The sequence below is a fragment of the Salminus brasiliensis genome, chromosome 1 (genome assembly GCF_030463535.1).
Source record: "Salminus brasiliensis chromosome 1, fSalBra1.hap2, whole genome shotgun sequence".
Lineage (NCBI taxonomy): Eukaryota > Metazoa > Chordata > Actinopteri > Characiformes > Bryconidae > Salminus > Salminus brasiliensis.
In genome coordinates this window covers 75,494,901-75,515,229 of record NC_132878.1, presented here as the reverse complement: position 1 = coordinate 75,515,229, position 20,329 = coordinate 75,494,901, and the positions used below count along the sequence as shown (strand labels likewise).

Below are 20,329 nucleotides of genomic sequence, written 5' to 3'. Positions count from 1 at the left end.
AACCTTCGAACAGCCAACACATCAAACCACACGACGAGTCGAGTTCTTGGCCGAGTTGGATTGTGGGAATCGTAGTACCGCCGCTGTGCTGAAATGAAACCACTGAATGCTCATCATCTTGCGTAAAACTACAAATCCCATCATCCCCGAAAAGTGGTAAAGCGTTTATTCGGTTACCTTGGTAACAGTTTTTTAAGGTGGGTTGATTTTTTTGTTTAATTTTCTTTTTTTTTGCATAAAAGTTATTTTTGCACGAATCTGAATTCATCCGTATCTTTTGTATTTAGGCTGTAATATTTTAAGGGACTGCTTCATGTTCTGTATGGTGACGTAGTAAGTGAGAGACACACCGGTCGTAATTCTGCGACTTGTAGCTAGTGTCTCACGTGTTTTGCAGTTTTGGTAAGCAGATGTTTTAAAGTATTTTATGCGTACTCGTTTATGAGACGTGTTATGGTAGTTTTGAGAAGTGTTTTTTAGAAGCCTTGTTTTTCTTTTAACACGCTCATTTTGAAGAGAAACAGCTGCGGTGAGAAGTTTACATACTCTGATTTCTGAAATCAACACAAATGATGCATACAGGGTCAAAAATATGCAGCACTCCTGATATCTGTTTAAGTGGCCGTTAGTAAGTCGCACGTTGACCAGACACTTTTGGTAGCCATCAACAAGCGTCTGACATTTTGACCACTCTTCAGGTTCTTGACTTTTAAGCACAGTTAAAATATTTGCTGGCTGTCTAGGTGTCTATATATATATATATCTGACACCGAGAAGTGATTTATGATACAGATTAGTTTATCACAAAGGCACGAGTAGATGCAGACAGTAGTGGCTGGGCTAACTCTGTTACCTATGTTTTACTGATAAGCCTCATGAGTGTAGTCGTGCTTTAATGCTAAAATATTCATATTTAACTGCATTAGTATTGGGAACAGTCCGTCTCATAATTTATTATTCTCGTTTTAGTGGGAGATACAACATTAGTGCTTAGAATGAAATGTAGATGGGGAAATTCAAACCGTACTCTGTAGTTAGTGGCATAGTTGTACCATGCCTTAGAGGGCAGGGGTTTAACTACAGATTTATTACATACAGTATGGGCCAGTTTTCTAGACAAAGATTAAGCGTAGTCTTGAAGAATTATCATTGTGAGTAGATAGGATCACTGGTCTGATAGGATCATATGTGCAAAAGTGTCCAGATAGTCCTTCAAATCAGTTCAACTTAAAATGAATGTCCAGTGCCAAGTGTCAGATTGAGGGGTGTAAGGCCCCCTAGAGTTAGGCTGTGGAGCTGAGTTCTGGATGAGTTGGACTGATCATCCATCATCAGAACCTGACCTCACCATTGCTCTTATTGAAATCAGATTTTTGCTTTGTTGATCTCTTGTCCTACTACTTGATTCCTGTAAAGCCTCTTTTGTGACAAAGTGTGAGTAATTGATATCATATCAGTGGCTGGATAGATTCATAGACTGATGTAGGCCAGATATCTCTATGATGTGCCAAAAGTAGACAGTGAAAGTTGATATTGAGATGATGTAGCTAACTCTGATGAGGTTTCATTTTCCTTTTCTACAGGGAGGCACTAATACCTGTATAGTGGAGTGATGAAACTGGAATTGTCTAAAGTGGTGCAAGGATGCAGGCTGGGCCTGTTAACTGCGATAGGGCAAACAGGGCAGCAGTCATTGGAAGTGCCAGGCTGCCTCCTCTACACCCGCTGTGCCACGGTGCCTCATCTGACTCAGGACACCCTACACACAGTGAGCAGCCTGCCTGCAGTCTCACAGGTCACACTGGATAGCCTGTAAGAACATATAACATAATGATCTCTCCACATAGTTACGCCAGTGTTGCTTTTTCATTAACTAGTACATCTATGGAAGACACTATTAGTTAAAGGGGAAATCCACTAATATAACTTGTGCATATTAAATGGTTGAGATGTAAACAAAGTCAATATGATGTGAAATCTGGTGTGAAATGCTTAAAGTGTACTGAAATGTCAGAAGTGTTCCCAGTTATGGTAAAAGGAACTAGGGGTCTGAAGACATTATGCCTTTCAAAGCACCTTTACAGAAAGTGATTACGTGGAACGGTGATTTATGGTAGTTTTGAGAAGGGTTTAACCTAAATTAGTTTTTAATAGAGAAAGAGAGAGAATGAGAAAGACATGTAGTTGCAATAGGAAGTTTTTACACACTTATTTCTTAGGGAATTTCTGAAGTCTATACAGGATACAACATATGCACATATATACAGTGGGGGGGGGGGAGTATTTAGTCAGTCACCAATTGTGCAAGTTCTCCCACTTAAAAATTGAGAGAGGCCTGTAATTGACATCATAGGTAGACCTCAACTATGAGAGACAAAATGAGAAAAAAATATTCTGAATTTTTTTTTTTAAAGAATTTATTTGCAAATAATGGTGGAAAATAAGTATTTGGTCACCTACAAACAAGCAAGATTTCTGTCTGTCACAGACCTGTAACTTCTTTAAGAGGCTTCTCTGTCCTTCACTCATTACCTGTATTAATGGCACCTGTTTGAACTCGTTAACAGAAGAAAAGACACCTGCCCACAACCTCAAACAGTCACACTCCAAACTCCACTATGGTGAAGACCAAAGATCTGTCGAAGGACACCAGAAACAAAATTGTAGACCTGCACCAGGCTGGGAAGACTGAATCTGCAATAGGCAAGCAGCTTGGTGTAAAGAAATCTACTGTGGGAGCAATAATCAGAAAATGGAAGACCTACAAGACCACTGCTAATCTCCCTCGATCAGGGGTTCCTCGCAAGACCTCAGCCCGTGGGGTCAAAATGATCACAAGAACGGTGAGCAAAAATCCCAGAACCACACGGGGGGACCTAGTGAATGACCTGCAGAAAGCTGGGACCAACGTTACAAAGGCTACCGTCAGTAACACACTACGCCGCCAGGGACTCAGATCTTGCAGTGCCAGACGTGTTCCCCTGCTTAAGCCAGTAAATATCCAGGCGCCCCTGAAGTTTGCTAGAGAGCATTTGGATGTTCCGGAAGAGTATTGGGAGAATGTCTTATGGTCAGATGAAACCAAAGTAGAACTGTTTGGTACAAACACAACTCGTTGTGTTTGGAGGAGAGTGAATGCTGAGTTGCATCCAAAGAACACCGAAGTACCAACTGTGAAGCATGGGGGTGGCAACATCATGCTTTGGGGCTGTTTCTCTGCAAAGGGACTAGGACGACTGGTCCGTGTACATGAAAGAATGAATGGGGCCATGTATTGTGAGATTTTGAGTGCAAACCTCCTTACATCAGCAAGGGCATTGAAGATGAAACGTGGCTGGGTCTTTCAGCATGACAATGATCCCAAGCACACTGGAGGCAACAAAGGAGTGGCTTCGTAAGAAGCATTTCAAGGTCCTGGAGTGGCCTAGCCAGTCTCCAGATCTCTACTCCATAGAAAACCTTTGGAGGGAGTTGAAAGTCTGTGTTGCCCGCCGACAGCCCCAAAACATCACTGCTCTAGAGGAGATCTGCATGGAGGAATGGGCCAACATACCAGCCATAGTGTGTGCCAGCCTTGTGAAGACTTACCAGACGTTTGACCTCTGTCATTGGCAACAAAGGATATATAACAAAGTATTGAGATGAACTTTTGTTATTGACCAAATACTTATTTTCCACCATTATTTGCAAATAAATTCTTTAAAAATCAGACATGTGATTTTCTGAATTTTTTTTTCTCATTTTGTCTCTCATAGTTGGGGTCTACCTATGATGTCAATTACAGGCCTCTCTCAACCTTTTTAAGTGGGAGAACTTGCACAATTGGTGACTGACTAAATACTTTTTTCCCCCACTGTATACAGCACACCTAATATTTGGTGTATTTTTAGGCTTGACTAGATGGTTTTGGTAGCCTTCAACAAGCTTCTGGCAAAATTCTGGTTGGATATTGGACTACTCTACTTGGCAAAGCTGGTAGAGTTTGGTTTAATTATCTGGTGTCGTGGCATGGACCCAAGTTTTAACCAAAAAAACCTGTGAAGGCCATCCCAGAAGCTTAGTAGTAGGCTACTTTACCCATTCCAAAACCCTCTTTGATGTATTTGGGGTTGTTGTCCTGTTGGAACACCCAATTGTGTCCAAGTTCCACATCTAGTTATATTAGGTTATACTTAGAGCTGGGCAATATGACAGTATTTTATCGTATTGTGATAAGCGTTGTTATCATGGTACACAATATGCTTATGTGGAGAAATATGAGTATATTGTGGAAATCAGCAGTGCTTAAAGAGCACTGATAAACTGCATGTTTCGTTACAAACAGTGTAATCAGTCTTATTTAATTCAATGCAATGAAGCATATTTTGAGTAAAAATAGCAGTTTTTAAACATTCTACGCTGTTGGTGCATTTTGTCTACATGACAAAATATTGTGATAAATTTTGTATATTGTAAAAAAAAATGTCTTTACATATCGTGATATCAATTTTTTCCATATCGCCCAGCTCTACTGAAGTTATACTGAAGAATTCTCAGGTAGTCCTACTTCATTATTCTGTCCACTTCAGAGCACTTATATTATTCTGTGCAATATATCAGTTCCAAAATACTCCCAGAGCATGTTGCTACCACCATCATGCTTAACGTTTAGTACAGTGTTCTTAGGGTTGATGCCTCAACTTTACTCCTCCAAACACTTTTGTCTCATATGTACATAAAACTTATCCAGAAGGCTCTTTCATTGCCCATTATTTCTATGAGGCATCTTACTCAGAAGATGTGTAGGTTCACTGGCAGTTTTGGATGGTAAATGAAATGGCTTTAGTTGTATTGTAGAAATCACAACACAGACCCCTCAGTCTATCACCATCGCTGGAAAAATAAGAGTCATTAACTCAAAACTTGTTAAGTTATTAAAATGCTTGCTTGTTTTGTTTCTTTTTCAGCGCAGAGCACCATGAAGTTCTGGAGGAGTTTAAAGAGGGTGTACGGAAGTTTGCAGGTTAGAAATGCTCTTAAATATTACATATTGCTCTGTTTTAACATTTATCCACCACAGTCTAGACAGGATATTTTTCTACCTTGGGTCATTTTTGAGGTCTCTGGACATAATCTGTAATAGAGCGTGAGGAATCGGTGTTCACCCCAAGGTCTTGTCATGATTAAGGAGCTGTAGCAAGGAGTATTATGTGTGCAGTGAACAGCGTCCCCATTTAAAAGTCAACAAGCCTGTTAAGAAGATTGTACTAAATGTCAGGGATGTTCTGTTTACTGGCAACCAAAGGCAGAATGTCTGAAACACTAAAAGTCTTACACTGGTACATGTTTAATTTTTGAAATATCTGATTCATTTTTCATGCTAACGCCAGTGTAGACAGTGTCTGGTGTAAGCAGTATTGCTGATTGAAAAAAATTTGTGCAGTAAATGCACATTTCCCGATCCAAGAAATGGTGAAATCTTTAAAAGCCTGTCAACAACAATAAGGCTGTCCAAAAGTAGTGTCAATAAAAAAAAACAGCAAGGTGAGTCAAATCAAACTGACATATATATTTCATGCTTCCAAAAATTTTTTCAAATTTTATAACATGTAATTGAAGTCATAATAAATTACCATTTTAAATCTTCATGATCAAGTCTGTCCAGGACTCCTTAGCTTCAGGGTTGCCACTGGGAGACCATGTAACCATGTAAAGTAGATGTTAAAAAGAACATGTAATGATCTCCCCAGTATCATTTCTCACTACTATCATTTCTCACCAGTATCAGTTCAGCAGGGAAGAAAGTAATGCATTCTAATGAGCTGACTTTTAGAGTTCCTAGGTTATTATCTTTATAAATGGGCATTGAACATAAATTTTAATTAAAAGAAATAACACCATTGTGCTTCTGACTTATTAGAAGGGGAAAAAACAGTATGCGTAATGTAATGTAATTAATGTGCTGACTCTTATATGGGTCCAATTTAAATTATGGGATGGATGCATTGCTTACTAAATGTATCTTTATTTTTGAGAAAAAAAGAAATCTTACAGCCACCCAGGGAAAGATGCCCTCTTAGTTTTCTCTCTTGATCAAAGGATGAGACAGAGTCCGGTCTCAACACATTTAGGGAATAGCTATGTGCTTTTACTAACTATTTAGTGTAATATCTTCCCCATTTTAGTTATTTCCTAATTCCTAATTACTCCCAGTATCATGTGATGAACCAGCCAACTGTTGTTTTTCTTTCCGGTTAGCTCTTACTCTGACCATTCCAAAACACAACCATTCTTTTGTTGATTTACTTGTGTGCTTTTTCTTGTTGCATCGTCTAACAGCTTCTAACAGCATCTGCTTGTTGCAGGTTGTGAACTGTACTCTTGTTTGCCCACTTTCCCTAGGGAAAACAGCAACAGTTGGATTTGGATTTGGATATTTTTTTTCCTTTTCTTTTTCTAGCAATCTATTTAGCAAGTAGCACTAATGCTAGTGATTATTGTCTACAGTTCCTCATTGCTTTTAGCCATCCTGCTTGAGAAGTTTGTATGTGAACTTTGTAGCTTGGTTACATCTACACCTTGTTTGATTTGTCATGTTTAATAATCTTTTTAATTTTTAGTTTATATATAAATAAATAAATATGACATTCTATATAACAAACATGACAAATTGGTGTAAGATTCTACAGGGCTGCCTCTTATTTCTTAACATTTTATTTTTTGTACTCTAAACTAAATTCACTGGTGCTCCAGTTTATTTCCCTTAACTGTCTGTAGATTTATGCATCATCAGATATGGTTTAGCCTGGGGTTAGGGGCTGGGGGGGTCGCCGCAGCGGGCGGCATTTCCTGCTGTTATGAACCCCATTAAGTTGAGTATTTCAGGCAGGGTTCGGGAGAACTATCGAAACCCAGTCAGCCGTCGCTCGCCTTTGGCACTTACATTAACAAGCAGAAATGTAATTAGTGACTTCATTTGTATTGTTTCAGTTGAGGAAACTTATTGAAGTGTGGCCGGAGGGGCCAGCGAGTGACCGGACTGCATAATTAAAAGGAATAAAACTGCTGCTTCACCTGATGGTGTCAAACACCTTTGACTCTGTTTATGTTTGTGTGGCGCGCTCCGTTCAGAATGATCCGCCAGTTTGCTTTTAAGTAGCTAAATGTCAGCCGGTCTTCAAGATGGATAATTGAACTCCAGCACTGGAAACAAATCTGTTTAGACCCTTCACGCAAATATGCACTGTCATCAGCAAAGTCACGCTCATCAATTGCACAATTGGTTCCATTCCTTCTGTGAATTTATTTGACAAGGCTTCAAAACGATCCGTTTATTCTTTGTTTGTTTTGCCATGCAAGCAGTGTTGCCATGATGAACAAGTGTCCCGCCTGATTGCTTTAGACTGCACTCATCCTGTGCGTTTCATGTGCGAATAGCAAGTAGCTTGCATTTCCTCGTATTGTATGCCTATGATCTGCTGGGATAGGTAATGCGTTCAATAAGTGCTGCAGTTTTCTTTATTCATAGCTGTCCTTCATCCCTCCTTTATTGTGGTGGGAGATGTGTCTCCCACCCTTTAGAATGCTGAAGATGCTGAGTGTGTTATTCCAGAAACTATAAACTTGTGTTTTGTCCCAACAGGGTTACATGACACTGCGATCTACTGCTCCCTCCATGACTCTGCCACCACCTCCCCTGCAGGCCACATCACCAACAAGGTCAGATGACACTGAATATCCCAGCTAATCAATGTGTGGCTCAAAAAAATACCCCTATTTCCCATTTGTGTTGGAGTTTAGCTGGATTTTAGAGTTCGGGGTAAAGTTAAAGAGAGAAAGTGATGTTCACACTGAATCATTCAGAATTCTCGGAATTGCTCCAAAATGTTGAATATTTAGACAAGTTTATGCATGTTTTTGCATCTGCATGGTAATAGCAGCGCTTCTTCAGTTCCTACAGTTATCTGATTTCTGCAGTTATCTGATAATTCAAGTGGTCATGTAAACAGTATATTCCATTTTCTTACAATCTAAGAGGTCTAGAAATTCGATAGAGCTGGATTTTAGCTCAGTATTCATATTTATCAGTGCATTTATACTCTTAGCCAGAATATTCTTGGATTTCTCAGTGTGCGCAGGCATGAAAACAAGCTGTGGTGCTGGAAATAAGCAAGCAGTGTTTAACACAGTGCCCACGACGGCAGCTAAATACTAAATACTAAATACAAAATAAAAATTATTTAGAGATTCTTCATCCTCTAGATGAGGCATGTTTGTGGTATGCATTGTGGCTTGCTGTGTTTTTTAAAAAATAAATAAATAAACAGCATGAGATTTGGGGTTTACATGGCTTTTTCATGGCTTTTACATCACATTCTCTCATATTCTCTGAGTTTATTGGCTGGTTGCAAAGCAGAAACCTGATAAAATGTGGAGTTTATCATCATGTTACTTTAGAGCATGTAAACACGTTGATTGTATTACTGACAAAATCTGATATTCTGCAGTTATCGGATTATAAAGCTCATGTAAGCACACTCCAGTATGTGAATCAGAACTGTTCAAACATTCCAAAAATGACTGTTTCTCTCATTTTTGTCGTGACTAATTTGTGAACTTTATGTTCAGCCAGTACTTTAATAGCTCTTCACATAAGAGCAAAAAAATGGAAATGTCACTTTATAAAAGAATAAGAAAAAGGTCTTCACTCGATGTCTATGTTGCTATCCCTTTATGAAAAAGGTTCTAATGCATCTATAAGTTTGTCAATGTAGGCTTTTGAAATAGTTGGTACATTTATGGCATTTAGCTGATGCTCTCATCCAGAGCGACTTACAAGGTTACTCATATTACTGAGGGGAGGGCGATGTAGTGTTAAAAGACGTGCCGAGGGCCCTGGGAGCAAACACACAGCATGGTTAGTCTGAAGAGGATTTTTTAGAATAAATTTTTATAAGAAATAGGGCATCTCTCTCAGCTCAAAGAGAGATGCCCAGAAAAGGCTTTGTGACTTAAGTGTGTTAGTTTAACCATTTCCAGCACACTCCGGTTTCAGTTTCCATCCATATCTGTGACTGAACAACAGAAAAGTCACCAATCCTATGCTCTTCTAACCAGTATACTGACCAATAACACATTCTGACTACTAACCACTGACTATGATTATTTGGGTTTATTCTAATGCACTTCTACACATTTCAGTGTACATAAGCATTTTCAGAAAATTGCCATAGTGAAGTTTGCTTGTAAAAACATGCCAATCCAAACTTTTGCATGTGACTTATAGATGGTTTTGTGTGGTCTATTGTAGACTGTGTCAGTGTGGGGCAGTGGAGGAAGAATGGAATTGACTGTGGCTAAGTTCATGGCCATGCAGGCGGCTATCCGGCCAGACTTCTATCAGAGCATGGCGGATGGAGAGACATGGCAAGCCAACACTTCACGCAAAAGGGTCCGCAAAGCAGTGGACCGCACTCTAGCCCACCTGGACGAGTGTCTAATACTACATGAGAAAACCCAGGTAGTGTACGCCCAGTGTACTTGTTCTTGTTCTTCTACTGTCATATATGGCAGAGAATAGATTTGCTAGTTCCACATTAGTTTAGCTGATTAGAAAATGTGAATGATTAAAAAGGTGTTGATGTAAGCACAAACAGTCTGACTTGAAGGTAGTCTAGCAATGTTGCAGTAAAGCTGTCCATTATTTGGTCTTTTGCATCAGCTGACCCAGAAATACTTCTATTAATGTTTCTGCAGTCTGCAGTGCAGAGATTTGCGTTTATTTGTGGGTCAGAATGTAGCAAATGTACAAAAACTCTCAAATTTGAAGGTGTATTTGTATGCTATTGGCTCATGGAGACATTCAGCCGCCTATTGTACATAGACTGCTGTCGTGTTCAGAGTGGTCTTAGTGGATAAATTCTGCCAGGAATAGGTTCTTCTTTTGATGACAGATGAACTTTGTCAGTGTATTTTCTCTGTTAGCAGCTTCTGCTCATGGAACCGCTCTCTGGCTGATTACGGTGCATTTTCCCTGTTGCTGACAGGAGCTGAAGCAGGCAGAGATATTTGGAGTGGTGGAGGGAGGCGATATTTTGGAGGAAAGGGTCAGGTCAGCGCGGGAGACGGCCAAGCGGCCCGTGGCAGGATTCGTCCTGGACGGGTTCCAGTCTGCCGCCATGGAACAGGACCTGAGAAGTCAACTGATTACGGCAGTGACCGCAGAACTGCCTCAGGAAAAGCCAAGGTAAAAGTCGGAATTAAAGTTAACCTCCCTTTTTGTCCGCCACACCCTAGGGCCAGACTTACCATCGCTGTCATGCAAAAACCTTGAGAGAGGTTACTTTTCCTTCAACGCCCCTCTGGTCATTGTGGTCAAATAACTTTGTCTCATCTGACCATAAAACTTTCCTCGAGAAGGTTGTTTCTTTGTCCATGTGGTCAGCTGCAACCTTTAGTCAAGATGTTGCTTTTGGAGTAGAGCTTCTTTCTTGGACAGCAGCAATGTAAGGATCACTTGTCAATGACACTGGTGTAGATTGCCAGTGTAGATGTCAGGCTGGTTGTCTTGGGTTGTTTCTGAGCACCTAAACCAATGTCCTCTCAGCTCTCTGTGTAACAGTATCTGTCTTAACACCTAGGCAAGGTGGCTACACCTCACCATAACCTATACAAGAACTGCTGGTCTTGGAACCTTCAGTTGTGAAGAAATGGCTCCAAGAGACGCTTCTGACTTGTGTAAATATACGGCCATCCTTCTCAGATCTGTACTGTGTGTTGGTCAACCCAATGAGGCACAGAAAGGCTACCAGCTGTAGTAAGTCGTGGTCACCAACCCTAAGTTAAGTACTTTCAGCACCACTGAATTGATCATCTAAATGTATCACTTTCATCCTGTGTTGATTTCAGAACCTATGGTGGGAGGGTTTGCAGTGGTTTGGCCAAAATTGTAGCCATTTTTCATCATGTTACACTAGCAGCAGTTTGAAAGTATGCCTCTTCACATGTCTTGGGGAGGCATGTGCTACCGTTCACCCTCCCAGCTTGGTATTGTGTGATTGGGGATACCTTGCTAACAGGTGCAAAATATAAACAAGTACATTGAAAAGAAAATGGGAAAATCTGTTCAGCCCTGCCACACATACGCACATGCACGCCCTCCAACAGTACTTTTGTCCCTCTCAGTTGGAGACTGAGTGATCATTGCACTCTCCACCTCAAGTCACCCATTGCTTTCTCTTGATTACCTACCCTCAAACTCTCAGCAGCCATTTCAACACTCCACCCGCCCCAGGAGCCATGGCAACCGCATCATCCCTGCAACATCCATGGGGATGCTGGAGGGGAGGGAAGAGTAGTTTCAAGAACAAAGTTGTTCTGCATTCAGCTTGTTGTAACGATGCCGAACATGCCTGAGTCACTCGCTAATGCTAACCACCCTCTAAAGCAGACTGACTGTTGGGGGGGGGGGGGGGTTGGGGGGGTTACAAAAAAAGCATCCTGTTTCCCTAAAGATTTGGAAGCCTGCTGTAGGGGCTTGTAAGACAGCAAACCCTCCCACTGAGACCTCTGGAGTCTCATTAGGAACTGAAGGTTCCCTTGAGCGCGAGTGGAGTATCTGAAATGGGAGCATACTGCCAGTCAGTGAATGAAGGAGCACATCAAGATCGGTCAAGCTAGCCATGCCAAACAAGCAGTCCCGTTTTAGGGTTTCTCCTCCTTAGTACGTTTTACATCACAAAGCGATAAGGTCCTAAAATCCTAATGTAAAAAAGTTTCTCCAACAGTTCACTTCGTACAACCTCGACCATTGCACAGGCTGCAGAGCTCCAGCTTTTCCCGATAAGCTGTAGATACAGTGGTGTTGTATTAATACTTTATGATTCCCCTGTGGACTGAACACAGTCTGAGGTATTTCATGTTTGTTCATTTATTTATTTATTAGACCTGCTTGCAGCAGTTTCATAGGCAATACTTTGTCCGCATATTCAGGCAGAGTCTAAACTTGGTTCTGAAGTCTGTGCTTTTGTGAGATTACTTTAAAGTTCAGGAGTTCTCTCTTTTTCCTCACCTCTGTTTTCTGAAGGCTTTTCTTTGGCTGTTTGCCAGGTTGCTGCAGGGTGTCGGCCGTCCAGACGAAGTGATAGCTTGTGTGGAGGCAGGAGTGGATCTTTTTGAAGGTTTCTTCCCTTTCCAGGTGACGGAAAGAGGATGCGCTCTGTGCTTCGACTATACAGTCGTAGCCGACCCAGAGACTGCAGGTACATCACCCTCTACAGGTGTGCCACTGTCCACGGATACACTACACACCTTTGAAGCTGGAAGTAGATGTTCTTTCATATCTCTATTATCTGCGTTGGTAGCATATGGTCAGTTACTGCAGACAGCTATTTAGGTTAGTGTTGACCTAAAACGCAAATCAGAAGCCATTGTGCAGATGCTGAACATGCATGATTTGTATATAAACTGTAAATCTGTATAATTATGTCCAAGGTTGGAGTCCTTTACCAGAAGGAAGAATTTGTATTGTTTTTCTGTGATATTTTTGAGTTTTCACAGACCCTTCCTAATTATGCATGCGCACTTGTATTGTTTGTGGTGCTTAAGTGTTCAAAAGTTGGATAAAACTTCATTAGAACAGATTTCAGTCTCATCTGTCGCAACAGTGTATTTGTTACTTCTTGTACTTATCCACATAATTCAGCAGCTGCCCAATGGCTTCTATAATAAGTATGTTTCAGCTCAACTGTCCTCTTCTTCTGTTCTAAGTACAGGGACAGTTTTTTTTCTTGTGATGTGTAAACCCGACTTTAATATTTTAATATCAGCTATGTTTCCCAGATCTTCCTTCAGTCCTTGTATTTGTGCTTTATTTACACCCTATGGGTGCCATAAATGTGCATTATCTATAACCCACAGCAGTGTGGCGTGTTTTCAGTGGATAACAGAGATCGAAATCGTAGTCTGCAACTACTTTTATAAATCTGATGTGCTCATGATTCTGCTTTATTTAAAGTAGCCCCCTTCCTCTAGACAAGGACACACAAAATTCCACAAGTCTGTTTTATGCTATTAACCTCGTGACATGCCACTAAAACCGAAATACGCTCCCCCAACAATCTCAGTCTTTCACTTTAATGATACATCTGGCTAAAGACTAAAGTGTCAGCAAATGTTACAGGTGGCAATGTGCCGCACACCTCATCTGACTTCGAATTGGAGATAACAGTGTTCAACAACAAGATAGCCAGGCTTCCATTCAAATATTTCACAAATCTTATGTTAAGTCGTGCTTCCATCCACTACAGTTATGTAAAGAAACTTTAGATGACACAGGCTACTGTGATTACCGTGAAAATGTGGAGATTTACCTCCGTTGTTGTTCACCGTTCAGAAACTTCAGGCAAGACAAGCATCTAATGAGGGCTGAAATCTTTGTGCCACCCTGACAAAAGCATAGTGCTAAGCCATTTTTTCAGACGAGCTTTCAGTTCAGCATTTCAAAAACTGTGTGTGATGATCGGACCATCCATAAGGCCAGTCGTTTCACCAGTCATCAGCCACCTGTGTCGACTGATGAGAATGATGTGACTTGATGTGTCATCATTTATTTTAAGACATTTCCTATCACTCTTTTTCACACATTAGCTTTAGTGATATTACTAACTTTTCCATCTCATTCTATCATAAAAATCATGTTTTTTCATTCTATTTTTACATTTTGCAAAAAACTTGGTGGGTGGAAACCCACTTGCCTCTCTGTCTGTCTGCATTTGTTTTGAGAAGAGTTTTATAAGCGAGTGTGTGTTGTGTGTTACGTGACAGTCTGGTGCAGTAATTCAGTTGTTTGCAGCTGAGCTAAAGGCTGAGATCATCCGTACAGACTTTAGCTGTATCCTTAGGTGCAGTTATGATAATGTGGTCAATTATTTGTTGCAGTGCTCTGTGCTGCACTGGTGCATGTTTCTGCACTAAGCAAAGTCTGTAATGTCCGCTTTCTGTTACGGGCCCAAAGTCTCTGACTAAAGTAATTGATAGAGTCAGTGACGTGTAAAGAGGCGCGGAACCAGGCAGAGCGAATCAATTAAGTGTGAGGAGGGTAATGGAGTTCAGGGCGGGCCGCCGTCCACCTCTGGCGCTGGGGGGTGGGGGGGTGTAAGCAGATATCCTCTCAGCCAATTAGAGAGCGCCATGGGGGACAAGCCACAGGCCGGCCAGCTGATTAACCACCCTCTGACACTGCAGGGCACATTTCCATCTGCACTCGTTTCTTTACTCTGTCTCCTTCTCTCTCTATCTCTCTCTCTCTCTCACGCCCCTCCTTACTGTTAACATCTTTTCTTCACTTTCCTCCTTACTTTGCTCACCTCTGAACCTCTTGTTCTGTTGAATGGTTTTCTCATCATATCCGTCTGTCTGTTTTCCACTCATTTTTTGGCTTAATACACTGGAGATGCTTGGGCAAGGCTCTTTGCTCTGTTGACTGGGCTGCTACTCTCTCTGTGGCAGTGCTTGATAACTCTTTAATGAAGCCAGTGGGCAAGAAACATTCCCAGGTGGATTGTTGCCTGTGTGTAATTTTAATGAGTGCCTGTGTGTGCGTTCGTGCCAGGGCAGTAGGTCTGGGAAGTGCCATCTCAGTAATTCACTGTGGAATGAAAGGGGTTGTGGTCTTTTTTTTTTTGTATATGGACAGACATGAGGTGTGTGTGTGTGTGTGTGTGTGTGTGTGTGTGTGTGTGTGTGTGTGTGTGTGTGTGTGTGTGTGTGTGTGTACGAGTGTGTGTGTGTGTGTACGAGTGTGTGTGTGTGTGTACGAGTGTGTGTTTGTGTGTACGAGTGTGTGTGAAAGCTCCATGTTTCAGTTGGTTGCTGAGCTTACAGCTTAAGATTGAGATGGCAGATAACTTTCACCAGGGTCTCAGTCTTAATTAGTTTGTTTAGGGCTATGGTCTGTTCACAGTGACCGTTTGTAAAGGCCAGGTGATGCAACTTTCAAAGCTTTCTAAATACTCTGACCCCTCAAACCTTGGGCTCCTGTAAACAGCTGCATAACAAAAAAAATATAATTTATACCCACTTTATTTTCTTAGTTCATAAAGTAATTAAAAAATGGCAGTTAACTGGAATGACAGAGGTCGAAGTGAGTTCTGGAAAACTTTCAGAGATATCTGTGGGTAGAATCGCTCAAAAGGCAAATCCAAAGACCAATTTGACTGCAACAGACCTACAGTAAGAATCGGCACACTCTAAAGTGGTGCGCTGTCCTACATAGTACAAACAGGACCTTTATAATAAGAGTCATCAGAATAGAATCCTTAGAAATGTTTATAGAAAAAAAAGATTTTTCTGAAAAGAACACCTCTAAACACAGAGGTACATTGATCATGCTTTGGGCTTGTGTTGCAGCCAGTGGCATAGAGAACATTTCCCTGATAGAGGCAATGAGATACCAGCAAATTCTGGAAGCAAACATCAGACCAGCTGTAAAAAATCTAAAAATGGCTTCTCCAGCAGAATACTCCCCTAAACACCCCAAAGATACCTCAATGGGTGCAAGCGGAAGGTTATGCAGTGGCCCTCACAGCCCAAACCTAAACATCATTAAAAATCTGGGAATAGACCTTGAGCTGTACATGCAAAATGGCTCAAGAACCTAACAGACCTAGAAGTACTAACCATCAGGGTGCTCCAGCTTTTGCTTCAGGCTCTTTTTCTTTTGTGTTATGAAACTGTAAAAGATATATATAAAATGTTCCTTATGTAAAATGTTATAAAAGTGTGTCTTATTTTACTTGTATTTTACTCGAATAGCTATTCACAGTAAAATAAGTCTTCAGCCGGTTTATATATAAAATAATACACATACAAGGCTTTTGTATAAAACAAACTGGTGTCTGTGTTTGTGTGTGGCAGTGCTAGAATCAAATGGAGAGAGGCCAGCTGTAGAGGAGCTGAAGGAGAATGGAGACAGCAGCCCTGAAAATATGACACAGTTTGAGATGAATCTGAAGGACAAAAGGTATGTGAGTATATATTACACTGTATATATACTGTATATCTCTATGCAATAACAGACTACAGCCATAATGATACTCATATTATTGTTGTAGCTGTGCAAAAGCACCTCCCCTTAAATAGTTAAAACTTTCACTCAGAAGGCATAAGCTATAAGGCATTACCAACTCTACTGCTGCAATAACCAGTTCCTCAGTACCAGAGAGAGAGAGAGATCCTCTATCTTCCTAGTATAAAACCAAGTTTCAGTGGTCAGGTTGAAAGAAATTCAGCTGCTCACTTGGTGTGCGTACAATCACTTGTAAGTATTATTTAGCATTGTCTTGCGTGATGTTTGTGGGCTACATATGTGTATTTGTTGAGCTAACTGTGAATTATGTTAAGCTAGTGCTGAATGTTAAGATGCTAGGTGGTTACACTATGATGTACCCCATTTCATAGTGACTACTGTTGATATGTATAAGTTTGATTACGCTTACTGTTCTGTATCTCCTTATATGATATACTACTATAATATTGTTTTGGATATGTCCTATTTACAGAAGCACACTATTTATTAAACCACTGAGCAGTTTCTGGTGGCTTATTCACACCCACAATAACTTCCTGTAGTGTTTAATCTTAATCTCTCTCTAATCTAATTATTTTAATAACGAGGGGCCGTATAGAACTGATAGTTCAATTTTTAGGTGTTACAGGGTAAATAAAGGCTTGCACACCGACACACACAGGGAGCATACAATACATTATAAGCACACCATGCTGATATTGTGTACCCCCTTTTGGCCTGTCAGTTTTCTAAATGTAAACTGTTTATTGATCTGTCCATTTTTTTTGTCAGTCTCATTCCACCTCTTATGAATGAGCCATTTTTGACCACTGCTCTTAATGATTTTTCAACTGTGGACTATTTCACGACACATGGCACAGTGCCAAGCTTTAAAAACCCATCAGCATTGCTAAGACAAGTATACCCAGCCTCAAATTCAAAAGCCCTCCGTTTTTTTCTTGTTCATTCCCCTTTACATTTGCCAGCTTCTTCTCAGTGTTATAAAGCCTATGAAACGTATAGTGACCTGAAGTGGGTTTAACAGCTGAAATCGATTAGGAGGGGGGGGCACTTTAATGTTTTGTATAGTGCCTGTGTATATATTGCCAGTTTAATAAATACACCTGTTTAACCACACTGATGCTGCACAAATGTAGTCTTCCTTGGAGCCTTAAATATTCCTCCAAATCTGAAAGCACACATTGTGTTCAGACGTGGTTTCATGTTCAGGTTCTCACAGCACACCTCCCACTCTCTGCATTCTTTCTCTTTTTTTATTTCCTTAAAACAATATTTAATCTGGCACACACTCATGGTGTTAACACAATTTAGGACTGTGACTGGCCTGTGTGAAATTCAGAGTGATTTATCTCTGAAGAAGAATTGTTTTCTATTTATTTTTCTTTTATTTAATTAGTTTAAATATACATGTATATATTTGTAAAGTATTCAGTATGTCAACATGTCTTTCAAAGCATTCAAGAATTTAAGCTTAAATTTGGACAGCTGTTTTTATTTTGACATTTTATAGTTTTATAGTTTTTTATAGTTTTATAGATTTTTATAGTTTATTTATATTGATATTGTTATATAGTTATATTAGTTGCTATAACTTGTGTTAATTTGACCAGGACTGTAATTACACATTTTCGTTTTCAGGTTTTGCCTCAGCCCTTCTGTCATGGTTACCACAGCTCCAGTTTACTGGTTTGATTTTAGATCAACACCCTTTCAATAAACTTTTGTAGTCTAGTAAAATTTAAGAAAACATGTTCCCTTGTGTGGTTTAGAGAGGACCTGAGTCTGCTAACAATATGCCCAACCGCACCAAACTCTCTCTCTCTGTGATCTGTGCCCAGAGTGGTCTGCTCGGGCTGTCTAGGGTATGAAGGCAGAGGTCATTGTCTGTCACGTGGTGTTGCGATTGCTTGCCATTCCCTGTGGTTCACTTGTTAATAGCGCAATATTTTGATTGTGCAGTTATCGAGACAGTCCTTGTCAAAACTCTATGTGTACCAAGAGTACTTTGAGCTTCAAGAGTTTCTGTCCTGGCAGCAAAGTGGTGGAACGAGAATCACTTGCTGTCTTCAAATGCCAGCTGAAGACCCACCTCTTCTTAAATCAGCACTTATATTGCACTTCTTAAGGTTTATAATTATATTACCGTAAATGTAAATGCCTTGTGATCTCCCAATCATAGGGCCGAAAGTTGTGCCACTGGGTAGACATGTTAGAGTAACTGTAAGCCTCCAAAGTGCAACTTGGTGTTTCTGATAAAATGTCTGTCTAAGACTGAATGTTTTTTTGGCTTCAGGTACCGGGACGATTTCCGGCCGCTGGTAGAGGGATGTAGCTGTTACTGCTGTAAGAACCATAAGAGGGCGTACATCCATCATTTGCTGGTGACCAATGAACTGTTGGCAGGAGTGTTACTGATGCTCCACAACACTGCTCATTACCTCGGGTTCTTTAGAGCGCTACGAGAAGCAGTGGCCAATGATCGGCTACAGGACTTCAAGAGCAGGGTGCTGCAGTGACCCACATAGACTGAGGAGTGAGGAACAGTTTTTTATTAGTTTTTTAAACATGAATAGAGAGCAGGGCACAACATAACACATTTGTTTGTTTGTTTTTTGTTAAAAAAATGTTTAATGGTTTTGATAAAGGTGAATTTATTTATTTTGTATGTTTACACAAATAATCTGTTTTCAGAACCTGCGGTTTAACATTTGTGTTGAAAGTAGTGTGTGTGCAAATGTTAAGTGTTCCCATACAGACAGGGGGGGATTGAGGAGGGCTCATAACAGACTGTAAAAGACAGACTTTGCAGCCTAATCAAATATCTTGATGAAAATAAATATTATTAATGATTTAGTGAACAGTGGATGCATCACATTCATTTAAACTATCAAGTAGGAAATAGGAGCACATGTTTTTAATTAAAGAAAACCCAAAACTACCCAAAGTGACCTAATTGGAATTCATATAGTGGTATGGCCTTCTCTCATTGTTCATTTCCAAGACCTGTTAAACTAACCCTGCTGTGTAGATGCTGTACTTTAGTTGTTAGCCTTTAATGTAGTACAATAGGAATATGATGTTCTCTTTTTTTTTTTTCTTGGACTGACACTTACCTTTACTGTTGTGGTGATTTGCTTCCTCAGCTGCAGAAATCAAAGCATAACAGTTCTGTCAAGCACCATCTGTTCACATGTAAGTGACAGAGAATTCCTTTAGGCAACAAGACAAATAAGTAAACACTTAAGTAAAGTCTCAAGTGAGCTTACTTGAATTAACTTAATTTCTAGTAATAATCTAGTGTTTGTACTTTCACACACCACAACATGTGCCTCTGGCCGTGAAACACCATTACCACCCATAGTTTCTTTTTTTCTGGGGAAAAAACTGTAAGATGTTTTATTATTATTATTGTTGGTTTCTATGTAAACAAGCAACACTTATCTTGAATAAAATAAATAGTTTATCATTGATTTGAGGAAATATTCACTGGTGAAACCAGAAATCTTAAGGACATCCTCTCCATGCTGCCTTTGCATCTTCAGTTGGGCAGCTCATGCTGAGACTCAGATCTTTACAGTCATGCTTCTGTACTGTCTGTCTTTTTAATGTATTTTTAACTATTGAATAAACAGGGACTCATGGGAGATTATTTTATTTGGTGTTTGGAAAGGCAGACTATTGGTTCATGTGTTGGAATTTAGATGTTAGAGGTTGGCATGTATTGGTAGAAACAAAACAATAAACACACCAATTATTAAGGTTTATGTTTATGTTAAATAATCGCTGTAAACACAGAATTAGAACAACTTTCACTGAAGAGCTCAGTCACTTTAAACTGGATGCTGTCAGTTTGTGAAATTGCCTGCCCTGCTACATCTGCCCAAGCCAACTGTAAGTGCTATTATTGTAATAGGGGAATCTTCTAGGGGTAACAACAGCTCAGCCACCCAGCCCGTAGACCACACAAACTCTATTGCTGCTCTGTTGCATCACTTTTGACAGTTCCAGGCTGCCTCTGGAAGCAATATTGGGACAAAAACTGAGTGTTGGGAGCTGCACACAAGCCTGCGGTTACTATTGGCAAGCTTTGGCTGGAGCAGCATGGAGTGGAGTGAATACTCACTCTTTAGTATCTGGCACTCTGATGACAAATCTGAGTTTGGCAGATGCCAGGAGAACACTACTTACTGGACTTCATAGTGGTAGCAGTGCAACTTGGTGGAGGAGTGATGATGGTCTGGGGCTTTTCCAGGGCCCCTTAGT

General features: G+C 40.4%; 1 protein-coding gene across 1 annotated transcript; it reads left to right on the top strand.

The window, feature by feature from the left end:
• Positions 1–362: 362 nt before the first annotated feature.
• Positions 363–19,825, top strand: qtrt2 (queuine tRNA-ribosyltransferase accessory subunit 2). Its single transcript, XM_072688890.1, has 9 exons — positions 363–529; positions 1,584–1,812; positions 4,947–5,002; positions 7,622–7,698; positions 9,290–9,499; positions 10,026–10,225; positions 12,088–12,257; positions 15,895–16,000; positions 18,360–19,825. The coding sequence occupies exons 2-9, from the start codon at positions 1,613–1,615 to the stop codon at positions 18,580–18,582; spliced, it is 1,242 nt and encodes a 413-aa protein (XP_072544991.1). The 5' UTR covers positions 363–529; positions 1,584–1,612; the 3' UTR covers positions 18,583–19,825.
• The last annotated feature ends 504 nt before the right edge of the window (positions 19,826–20,329 follow it).

What these genes read in the sequence shown, in the direction of transcription:
- qtrt2 (XM_072688890.1), top strand. Translation starts at nt 1,613, where the DNA reads ATGAAACTGGAATTGTCTAAAGTGGTGCAAGGATGCAGGCTGGGCCTG. An exon ending in CAGGTCACACTGGATAGCCT is followed by an intron (nt 1,813 to 4,946) that starts GTAAGAACATAT and finishes TTTCTTTTTCAG; the next exon opens with CGCAGAGCACCATGAAGTTC. An exon ending in GGGTGTACGGAAGTTTGCAG is followed by an intron (nt 5,003 to 7,621) that starts GTTAGAAATGCT and finishes TTGTCCCAACAG; the next exon opens with GGTTACATGACACTGCGATC.